The sequence below is a fragment of the Vidua macroura genome, chromosome 14, assembly GCF_024509145.1.
Source record: "Vidua macroura isolate BioBank_ID:100142 chromosome 14, ASM2450914v1, whole genome shotgun sequence".
NCBI classification, from domain to species: domain Eukaryota; kingdom Metazoa; phylum Chordata; class Aves; order Passeriformes; family Viduidae; genus Vidua; species Vidua macroura.
In genome coordinates this window covers 2354957-2366858 of record NC_071584.1, presented here as the reverse complement: position 1 = coordinate 2366858, position 11902 = coordinate 2354957, and the positions used below count along the sequence as shown (strand labels likewise).

Sequence of the window (11902 nt, the reverse complement as noted above, 5' to 3'; positions counted from 1 at the left end):
TTAGTGTGATGGAAAGAAGTTCACAGAATCACAGAATGATGAGGTTGGAAGAGACCTCTAAAATCATCAAGTCCAATCTATGCCCTAACACCTCAACTAGACTATAGCACCAAGTGCCATGTCCAGTCTTTTTTTAAACACATCTGGAGATGGTGATTCTACTACCTCCCTGGGAAGACAATTCCAGTACTTTATTATTCTTTCAGTGAAATTTTTTTCCTAATATCCAACCTGTACCTTCCCTGATGTAGCTTGAGTCTGTGTCCTCTTGTTCTGTCAGTGCTGCCCGGTGGAAGAGACCGACCCCACCTGTCTGCACCTCCCTTCAGGGAGTTGTGGAGAGCAATGAGGTCACCTCTAAGCCTCCTCTTCTCCAGGCTAAACAACTCCAGCTCCTTCAAACGTTCCTCACAGGGTTTGTGTTCCCAGCCCCTCACCAGCCTTGTTGCCCTTCTCTGGACACGCTCGAGCGTCTCAACGTCCTTCCCAAACTGAGGGGCTCAGAACTGGACACAGCACTCGAGGTGTGCCCTCACCAGTGCTGAGTAAAGGGGGAGAATGACCTCCCTGCTCCTGCTGGTCACACTATTGCTGATAGAGGCCAGGAGCCATTGGCCTTTTTGGCCACCAGGGCACACAGCTGGCTCATGTTCAACCAGCAGTCGACCAGCAGTCGACCAGGTCCCTTTCCGCCTGAACACTGTCCAGCCACATTGTCCCCAGCCTGTAACACTGTAGGGGATTTTTGTGGCCAAAATGTAGAACTTGGCACTTAGACTTATTAAACTTCATGCTGTTGGACTCTGCCCATCCATCCAACCGATCTAAGTCTCTCTGCAGAGCCCTCCTCCCTTCCAATAGATCAACACAAGCTCCCAGCTTAGTGTTGTCTGCAAATTTACTAATGAAGGACTCAATGCCCTCATCCATGTCATCTATAAAAATATTAAATAGAACTGGTCCCAGTACAGATCCCTGAGGGACACCACTGGTGACTGTCCCCAGCTGGATGCAGCACCGCTCACCAGCACTCTCTGGGCTGGCCATGCAGCCAGTTCTGAACCCAGCACAGAGTGCTCCTGGCCCAGCCGTGGGCTGCAGCTTTTCCAGGAGTGTGCTGTGGGAGACAGTGTCAAAGGCCCTGCTGGAGTCCAAATAGACAACATGCACATCCACCAGACGGGTCACCTGGTCATAGAAGGAGACCAGGTTGGTCAAACACGACCTACCCCTCCTAAACCCCTGCTGGCTGGGTCTGACACCCTGGCCAACCTGTAAGTGCTGTGTGATAGCACTCAGTATGAACTGCTCCATTATCTTACCTGGTACTGAGGTCAGGCTAACTGGCCTGTAATTACCAGGATCTTCCTTCCTAACTTTTTTATAAATGGGTGTCACATTGGCCAGTTTCCAATCATCTGGAACCTCACCAGTGAGCCACGACTCCTGATAAATGATGGAGAGCGGCTTCCCAAGCTCATCTGCCAGCTCCTTCATCACCCTGGGATGGATCCCATCTGGTCCCATTGATTTATAAATATCCAAGTGTCCCAGCAGTTCTCTGACTGCCTCTTCTAGGATAACAAGAGGACCATTCTGCTCCCTGGCACCACCTACCAACCCCTGAGGACAGTTGTCTTGAGGACAAGCTGTCTTACCACTAAAGACTGAGGTGAAGAAGGCATTAAGCATTTCCGCTTTTTCCTCATCTTTAGTTACTAGGTTGCCTGCCTCATCCACTAAGGAACAGGTTATACCCTTCCTTTTACCATTAATATATTTGTAAAAACTTTTTTTATTTTTTCTAACAGAAGTTGCCAAGTTAAGTTCAAACTGAGCTTTGGCCTCTCTATTTTTTTTTTCTACATGCCCTAGCAGCTCCCTTAAATACTTCCTGAGAAATCAGTCCCTCCTTAAAAAGATGATACATCATTTTTTTTATTTCTAAGTTCTTTCAAACCCTCATTGCTCATCCAGACTGGACGTTTACCTTGTCTACTCATCTTTCAGTACACAGGGACATTCTGTTCTTGTGCCCTCAAGATCTCTGCTTTGAAGCACACCCATCTCTCCTGGACTCCTTTGTTTTCAAGGGCTGTTTCCCAAGGAACTGTCTGAATAAGTCTCTTAAATAGGCCAAAGTCTGCCCTCTGGAAGTCCAGTGTAGAGATCTTATTGATATTCCTCCTTATTTCACCAGTTATCGAGAATTCTATAATTTCATGATCACTGTGCCCCAAGCGGCCTCCAACCTCCACATCTCCCACCAGCCCATCTCTATTTGTGAACAACAGGTCTAACATAGTCCCTCCCCTGGTGGGCTTGCCCACCAGTTGTGACAAAAAGTTATCCTCCACACACTCTAAAAACTTTCTAGATTGCCATTTTTCTGCTGTATTAAGTTCCCAGCAGATGTCTGGTAGGTTGAAGTCGCCTACAAGAACAAGGGCTGATGATCCTGAAACATTCTCTAGCTGCTTATAGAATAAGTTGTCCACCTCTTCATCCTGGTTGGGTGGACGATAGCAGACTCCAAGTAGGATGTCAGCCTTGGTGGCCTTCTCCTTAATTCTTACCCATAGGGACTCAACTTCATCATCATTAGTTTCAATACCTATGACATCCAAAACCTCCCTAATATAAAGGGCCACCCCTCCACCTCTTCTCCCTTTCCCATCTCTCCTGAAGAGCTTGTAGCCATCCAGTGCAGCACTCCGGCCATGTGAGTCATCCCACCACGTTTCTGTGATGGCAATTACATCATAGCTCTGCTGCTGCACCACGGCCTCTAGCTCTGCCTGTTTGTTACCCATGCTGCGTGCATTGGTGTACATGCACCTCAGCTGGGCTGCTGATTTCACCCCTAACTCAGGCTTACCACCCTTGGGCCTGCTTCCAGACAACCCAGCGGAATCCCCTTCCCCTTCAGACCTAGTTTAAAGCCCTCTCAACAAATTCTGCCAGTTCATAAGCTAAAAACCTCCTACCCTTAACAGAGAGATGTATCCCATCTGGTTCCAGTAGAGAAGGTGCCATAAAAGTTGCCCCACGATCAAAGAATCTGAAATTTTGCCGATGACACCAACCCTTGAGCCACTGGTTAATGATGTGGGTTCTCCTATTTCTTTCATCGTTTTTCTCTGCCACCAAAGGGACTGAGCAGAACATTACCTGTACTCCTGTCCTATCAACCACTTGACCCAGTGCCCTGAACTTCCTTTTAATCGCCTTGACACTCCTCGTCACTGCCAGCCTGGAGTATCAGCAGTGGGTAATAAGCAGAGGAAAAATCCTGCAGGAGGGGAAGAGGATGGCTGTGAGACCTGCAGTGCTCCAAGATGCAGCAAAACTGGGCAGAAGTTCCAGTAACCACTTCTTAAAGCCAAAGAATGCCAAACTCCACTAGAGGCCACTCACCAAACACAGGCCAACACATCCCAACAATCTCCTTTCCCAGACACATCCCTGGGATGTGGACACTGGTCTGGGACACTGCAAATGATAATGAGAAGAGGGGAAAGGCGTTCTTCTGTTTCTCAGTGGGAGAAGTTTTAAAATATACTGGCATTTTACAGAAAAATGAGGCACCCTGAGTGCCACTGTAGAATGTGTCAAGTGGGACAGAGACTTCATGTGAAATCAAGCTTTGGAAAGGAAAACTTGTCATTTTCCTGTGAGAAGATAGGGCAGCCTTCCATAAGAGTACTCTATAAAAATACCCAGTCTGCCCAAAGATACCATCTGATATATAAAGAGATTATTCATTTATTTAAAGGATAGTTGCTGAATAGGTTTTAAAGTGTTGTGAGACTCTTGTGAATTAACATTCCTTAGTGGGACAGAAAGAAGCTCAGTCCTGACCTGTACCTCAGGGTCCATTTTGGCTGAGATCAGAGCACTCAGAATTTGATGCTGTCATTTTCCATCAGTAGGTCTGATATTTTATGTCAATGGAAGCTGAGTCTGTCCTGCAGACTCTTGGATACAAGGCTTTTCTGCAGATAGTTGTGCTGGGAATCTAATATGGTTTAGTTGCTGGTTTAGTAAGTTAGAACAGGTCTAGGTAAGTGGTAGCTCTTGAATGGAGAAGTTTTCCAGGGTAAGTCAGATGTTGAGCCTGGGCGAGGCTGCCTCATGATGGCTCAATGAATGACACATAACAAACCAATTTGAGCAGCATAGATTTTTGTTAATTTTAAATGTCATTGACTAACTCAGTAGCCATCTGTCTTAGTTGGATTAATATCCTAATCATCACACAAAATTTTGGCTCTTGTGCAGTACTGAGAGTCGAGGAGCCAATCTTCAGACGTGGTGTGAAGCCACCATCCTGCCTGGTGTTGTCCCCATAGAGGATAACCTGCATCCTGCCATTTTTCCAGGGAAACACAGCCAAGCATGGCATGGAGAGACACTGCTGAGAGTGATTTTTTTGCAGTATTCCCTCACACAATCACTGTTCTGGCTCACTGTCCCAAGCCAGTGGGACAGGGGCTTGGAGCAACCTGGGATAGTGGAAGGTGTCCCTGCCCATGGCAGGGGGTGGAACAAGGTGATCTTTAAGGTTCTTTCTAACCCAAACCATTCTGGGATTCTGTGATTCACAGGGGTTAATGAAGTAAAAAGGAATTATTCAAGGAATCATTCAAAAGGAATTATAAGGAAGCAATGTTTAAAAGGATTTGTACTCAATACATCAGTGAGAAGTAGCACTAGTCCTGCCCACACACCCAGTGGGGATGTCAGTGGTCATTCTGCTTCCCCCCTGCCAACCCTCTGTAAAAGCCCAGATAGTCCCAGTCCAAACAGCTCACCCAAAGTGAGCAAAAAACCAGTTGTACACAGAGCATTTGAAGAAAAAATTTGTGCTACTATCACAGGTCCATGTGACAGTGTCTTCTCTAATTTTGCACTGGGTTTGTGTGAGGACTTTACACTTTCCAAGCTCTTGGAGAGAGGGGAATTGGCAAATAAGAGTGTATGTATCTGTGGAAAACATCCAGGGGATTTTATTGCTGAACTAGAGTTAGACTGTAATAAAGTGGATAAGCTGTGTAAAATACCTGCCCTTTAGAGATGTGGCTGAAACAATTCACTGAAGGTTTTCCTGTGAGAGGCAGTGGCTCTCCCAGGAGTGCTTTGCTGTATTTGGTTCCATCTCTTCCATCCACAGAAGCAAAGGCTACCTCTGTACGTCACTCATAGCACTGGGTCAAATTGTTGTTCCATAAATTCAAATAAACATTTCTTTCCCCTATGAGATTCCATCAGGATATTTGAATGCAATCGTATCTTTCAGTGCTCAGTGAGTTTATTTTCCATCTGCATGTTCCCTATTAGTCTGTGTCCAAAGCTGTTCCCACTATTCCTTATTGCAGTGCCAGGCCTGGGCATTTCCTCAGCTTTCTTTGGAGGAAAAGAAATGAAAAAAACTTTGGAAGAACTCGTCTGTCTTTTGAGGAAGAAAACCCAATATGGATATGAGAGAACATGTTATTATGAACTTGAGTCTCTTAGGAGAGCAATGTCAATTGGGCTCCCAAAACTTACATTGCATTTTAATTACTGAGTGATACTGGGGAGCCTAAAAGCATGGGAGCATAAAATGTTTGTATTCAGCTCAGTTAATATAAAGGAGGAGAAAGGAAGAGGTAGAGCGTCTTATAAGTTTTTTAATCTCATTTCCTGCTGCTGCTGCTTCTTTTTATTTTAAACCTTGCTTAAATTTTGGCTTTGTTCTCTTTCCTCTTTAAAGTTCTGTCTCTTTTTGATGTCTGGTGTGCAACTATTCACTAAATGGGTTCTAATGCCAGAAAGACGTAGTTCCAGCAGGTGATGAAACATTTTTATATTTGTGAAACTCCATTGTTTAATTGCCATTCAAATGAAAGAGAACAATTTAATGTTTTCCTTCTTGAATGGGAGAAATGCCTGAGAATTTTCAAGCCACCGACAATTTCTCTGTGTGTCCCGTGGGCTCTTCCCCCTTACACCACTTAAACTTTGTTGATTCAGAGAGATCACCAAACATAGGCTCCAGGACACGTTCTGCTATGTTTCTCTGGGTTTTTGGCTGTCATTAATGTGGCTTTTCCCATTTTCTGCAAGGCTTTTAGAGGGGTGTGAGCCTTCCCTGACGGCAGCAGGTTTCTGTGATGTCGATTTTGGTACCAGCAGCCAGTGACACTCTCCAGATGCTGCTGAGGCTTCTGCAAGAAGTCGTGGGGCTCAACAGGCAGCCAGAGCTTCTTTCCACCACCTTTGCTGAACGAAACACCTTTCCCAAGCATGGAGCCCTCTTTGCTGTGGGCTCCCTAAGTGGTGGGGATCCTGCTGTGCATTTCCACGTCTGTGAACTGCTGCACGTTCTCAGTGCTCTCTGGGGAGGTGATGGGGGACACAACGTGCTTCAGGCGCAGGAGCATGGAGAACAGCAGGATCAGGAGGAGAGCCAGGAGGGTTAGGAACAACCCCACGTACACATAGAGGCCGGAATATTTGTCTGCTGTTGTGTCTACTTCAGTAGCCAGAGTTGGAAGGTGGACACGGCCAGTCAGGTTTCCGCGGAACTTGAAATAAATCTCAGTCATTGCTCTCTCTCAGCTTTGGTCCATTTTCCGTGTTTACCTTCAGATCTCCTGTCTCCCCCCACCAGACACACAAAGGAGGTCAGGAGAGGGAACTTAGCACAGATGGCATGATGGCTTCTGCAAGAGATGCTCCATCCTCTCGGTGTCAAGGCTGCTGCTCACACAACTGAGCAAACTGCGAGGGACAGGCCTCCACAGACCATTTTGCACATTGCTGTCATAATGACAGCGAGCATCACACTTGTGCTTTACACTTCCTTCTGGCTTTTATTTCATCCTAAAAATACTTTAGGCCTCCTTTTGGTAGGTCACCTCCTTTGGATGGTGAAAGGCTTTGGTCCTTCTCTCAAGCTGAGCTGTGAAGGTTTGCACAGCTTTGGTCTTTGCAAGCGTTGTTTTTCCAGACACACTGAGCAATCAGCTTTCTGCCAGCTTCTCTCTCCCACAGCAGGTGGTTTATCCTTGGGTGAGCTGGGGAAGGTTGTTTTCTGCTTTGCCAAACGTCTGGGGGATCTCTTCTCTCCTAATTCAGGGCTTAAGGAGTATGGAGTTCTGAGTTTCTCATTTGGAATGGTCAAAAAGTCAGCTTTCTAAAGGGAAAAAAAGTGTGAGAGAGAGAAATGACACCAGGTACCAAAATAGCCTAGCCTGCATGTGGTATCTTTAGAGCAGATAGATAAGAAAACCCCAGTCATGCTCCTGTGAGACACTTTGAGATGAGGAGAAGCACTGAGTATTTAACTTCAGAAAAACACTGTGCAAATCTAATTGTTGATGCCCTCTCTGGTAACACATTACTTAAGGGTACAAGAAGGCCCCACAAGCTGTGGAATCAGATGTCAGAGAGGAAGGGGAGATATGAATCCAATCATTGTTTTTCACCATGTGTCTCATTTATTGTGTCTCAGCACCCTCTTTTTCTGAGGCTGGATGCACCTGGCAGCTGTCCAGAGCCCTACCTGTCCCCCTGGAGCAACTCTGCTGCAGGATGTGACACTTCCCTCACCTCCTGGCAACAGAACTTACTAGAAATTGGGGGAATCTTAACATTTTTGCTGTTTCAGTTCTTCCAGCTGGAAACAGAAATGAAAATGCTGAAATTTCACTGTAAATGGTACATTCAAAAGCATAATGTTCTGCTCTGGTAAGACCAGAGCTTTGATTTTAGCTGAAACAAAAATGAAAGCGCCAAACAAACCGATTCAATCATTTATAATGTTCACTGCCTATAGACCTACACAAGATGTAAATAGAGTAATATTAGCATAGTAATATACTAATATATGATAATATATATAATAATATATATGATAATATATATATTTATGGTAATATAATATATGATAATCAGAATAAATGAAACATTAGGTCAATAGGATAAAAGCTCTGACATGTAACAGTTCACCTAAATGACATATTGCTGCAAAACATCTTGGCTTTCAAGGGACTCAGATTTTCACTACAAGCAAGCAAGACCTGCTTTGGCTCGTGTGATGGGGAAACACCTGATTTGCTGAGTTTTTGGAGAAGGAACATGGGTGCTTGGATACACTTTGCTTCCCAGCTCCTTCTTCAGCACCAAAGCATTTGAGATAACAGCTATCCAGGTTAGGGAATACTGGACCAGATCCTGCTCAGTAATAAACTGGCCCAAATTGCTGATGGAAAAAATGACCCGGGGATTTGACTTCTGCAGTTGCTGTGTGGGCAGCGGACTCTGAGCTCTGCTGTGTGAGGGAGGCTGTGGGCAAGCTCAGTGTTTTTCCAGGGGCTGACCCAACCCCTCTGGAGCCATTTACTCTGGCAGAGGGTTTGGTGCTGATGCAGAGGAATGGGCAGGGCAGCCAGGCTCTTTTGCTCTCAATTACAGGGCAATAACTGTGATTTTCACACTTGGAATCTATAAATGGAAATTCTTCCCCTGTGAAGAATATTCTCATGTTACACAGCAGGTGGGAAATAGAGGGTGTGAAGGTAATTGTATTAAATTCTGTTCTTACAATATGATTTCTCTGCTGATAATGAAGTGCAACCAGTCTGGAATCTGACACTTGTGTGAGTTAAAGTACAGAGCAATGTCTTTGCCATCCCATCTGCTCTGTTACTGAGAGAAAAAGCCAGAGCTGGTTTCTCTCCTTAACGAGCAGAGAGCCTAATGGCTTTATATTCTTCATAAAATTAGACTGCAGAATGCTAAGGACATTAGTCTGAAGTTCAATAATTAACTACAAACCAAGATGCTGAATTAGTAAAGCTCAGCTGGGTATTTATTGATAAAAGGAGCAGATTAATAGTAAGAAGTATTAGCAATGGGGAGCTGGCACTGTTTGGGGTTGTTTTAGGCTCAACTATAGATTTGTCAGGAGCAATCAACTATTCAGACTATTGAAAGCTGCAACATTAACTGCATCTTCTCCAGAAATGAGCCAGAAATAATTCAATAGCTCCAGGCAACCCCAAAGATTTTTTTGCTTTGCAGTCTACCAATTACCCCATTGAGCACATCTCTTTGGACACCAGTAGATTTAGATTTTGTACACTTCCCTTCAAGGAAGAGAAGCTGAATGACTGTAGAGACCAACATGATGTGAAAATAAGCAATAAGCAATAATTCTGTGTGTAGAGCAGGTCAGGCTATAACTGTGTCCAACTCACACTAGAGGAGGCAGAACCTCACTGGTTTCCATGAGGAGCCCTCAAGTTCACAGACACAGGAGCATTCCTTGTGATCTCAGCTTCCAAGATTTAGTCATTCTCTGGCTGAACAATTCTGAGTGATCGCTGGTGCTCAGTGGGTGCAGACTGATTCCAAGCAGACACTGGGTTTTTTTTATCAGTTTGTGGCTTTTTTTAATCAGGGATTAAAAAAACCCAAACCCAAACCCAACACATTTCATTTAATAAAAATCTGCAATGAAAATAGAAGCCTTCATATACAACGGGAGAAGGGGTTTTTTTTCCCCAGAGTGTTGCTGAGCCAGGAAATTCATCAGCCAAAACTTCATGGGCACTGACATTAGCAGCCTCCCACTGCAGCTATCAGGGTGTGGGGAGCTCCAGGTCTGGGGAGTGTTCATGAAGCCTGCATTGCTCTACTCTGCATGTTTGGAGGTCACAGGGGAGCAGAAAGAAAGATTTTCCTCAGACAGTGCACACAGGCAGCAGAGATTGACTCTGCAGCTGCAGTAAATATTTTTGTCTTGCCCACCTGCTTGCTTCTACTCCCATGTTCAGTGTGAGCACCACTTGCCAGCACAGCATCTCTGAAAGTGCAGGCAACTTTCCTGAGTTCCCCTTGGCTTCTCCTCCCACTCTGGCTCTCACAAACAGGTAAGTGGGACAAAACAGAACAATTACTTGTGTAGCTTCTTCAAGTGCACCCAACCGGCTGGCAAGGACAGGATGGTTTGGGTTTGAACACACGGCACCACGTGTGTTCTGTCCGGGTCACCTTTACAGAAAAATGTCAGCACTGAAGAAACGCAAAGAAAACATCAAAACTATCAATTCCATCCATGGCTTGCATTTCCTCCCTCAGACCCAGGGAGGGTCTGGGGGGCAGAAGAGATGCATGGGGGTGATTGCGTCTCCTCTTTTAGTGGCAGAGAAGCTATTTTGTTCTCATGCTGAACACGCGTGAGAGTGCTGGCCGTGCTGGGGCACGGGGAGAGAAGAGAGGAAAGCAGAGTTACCTTTCCGAGCAGGCAGCAGTGTTGGGATGAGGCACCAGAGTCCCTGCTTCAGACCACGAGCTTGCTGGCGATGTCCCTGGGAACATCTCCTCCCAGGCGGTGGGATCTGTGCAGAAAGGATCTGCTGTCCTACCGCTGGAGTCAGGACAGCGTCCTTCCAGCCAAGTGCGCTTCTCCTCCTCTGCTGTTATCTCCGTGGCAGGCAGGGATGGCTCTCCCTCCCGACCCCGGGATGCCACCAGAGCAGGGTGGCTCTGCTGATGGAGGCACCGCTGGCTCCCTGCGGGCGGCAGGGGAAGGGGCGAGGAGCTTCTCTGGCTGAGCAGCTCTGGGGCATGGAGGCAGGCAGACGCCTCCCTCCCTCCTTCCCTCCCTCGGCAGCACCAGGAGGGGACGAGCCGAGCTCCGGCTCCGAGCGAAGGGAGGGACGCTCTGAGCTCAGCTCACTGCAAAGTTTGTGCGAGGCTCGGCTTAACTCTTTCGTGTTTGCAAGGATGCGCTGCCTGCTGGTTGAGGAGTGAGAGGGTGAGGAGTCAGCTGTCCCTGGAGGGCAGCTGAGCAGTTCCTCTCATTTCATTTCATTTTGTGGGGGGTGCAAGGGTTTTGGTGGTTTTTGTTTGTTTGTTTGTTTGTTTGTTTTTGTTTTGTTTTTGTTTTGTGCCTCCTGGTGAGGGCTCCTAGCTGGGATCCTGTCTGGAGCACGGACACGTGTCACCTTCCAGCCCTCAGGACAGTCCCCAAGCATTGCTCTTTGGCCGTGGAGCTTTTGGTGCATTTTTGTCCCTGTGCCCGCTGGTTGGTGGTTTGGGAAGGGCTGTGTTGAGTTTACAGGTCCTGCCTCCCCTGAGTAGTTTGAAACTGCAAGAATAAGCATAACCCCAACTCGGCAGTGTTGTGGGAAAAAATTATTTTCGCCAATTTACAAATGTGTGAAGCACAAATTTACAGACGAGATGCCACAGAAATGAGGCAGAAGGAGCCAGGGCTGGGTGAGAACCCAAACCACGTGGATCCCTCTGATTGCCACACCTCTTGACCTGCATTTCTTCACCCTCCCAGCCTGACAGAGTTTTGTGTCAGAGGTCAGTTTGGGATGCATTGCAGCTGTCCCCAAGGTGTCAGCAGCAGAGGAGGTGAGTGGCACACGGGATGTGGTTTGCAGCTCTGAGCACTGAGCTTGGGCAGCTGTGTGCAGCTGTATTTAGTGTGCCTGTGTCCCTGTGCCCCAGCAAGGGCTGGAGGCACCTTCATGGGGTGAACCTCGCCCACAGCCCCACTCTGACCCCTGGGCTTGTGGATTGTTCTTCATGGCCTGTGTTTGGGGCACTGGAAACAAGCTTCCCCTCTGAAAAGTAGGTCCCACACAGGGGTTTGGGAAAGACCTGTTAATTCTCGCTCTCTGCAGCTTTCTGTGTGGTGAAATAGAGACATTTAATCTCCAAACTGTCTCCTAGAATAGCTTTTTCTCTCTGGTTCCCCATGGCCACAGCCTGAGCAGAGGGGCCAAAGGGTAATGAAAGCCAGAGCTGCACAGCTCTTTCATACTCCTGGGATGCATTATAAATCCATCTCTCTAAAGGCTCCTCAGTCTCTGGAGCTCACAAGCACAGTGTATTATTA

At 46.6% G+C, this 11902-nt stretch overlaps 1 protein-coding gene across 1 annotated transcript; it reads right to left on the bottom strand.

The window, feature by feature from the left end:
• Positions 1-3742: 3742 nt before the first annotated feature.
• SERTM2 (serine rich and transmembrane domain containing 2) lies at positions 3743-10604 on the bottom strand. The gene is made up of 2 exons (XM_053990634.1): positions 10283-10604; positions 3743-7180 (listed from the first exon to the last, which is right to left on the bottom strand). The coding sequence occupies exon 2, from the start codon at positions 6588-6590 to the stop codon at positions 6315-6317; it is 276 nt and encodes a 91-aa protein (XP_053846609.1). The 5' UTR covers positions 6591-7180; positions 10283-10604; the 3' UTR covers positions 3743-6314.
• Positions 10605-11902: the final 1298 nt, after the last annotated feature.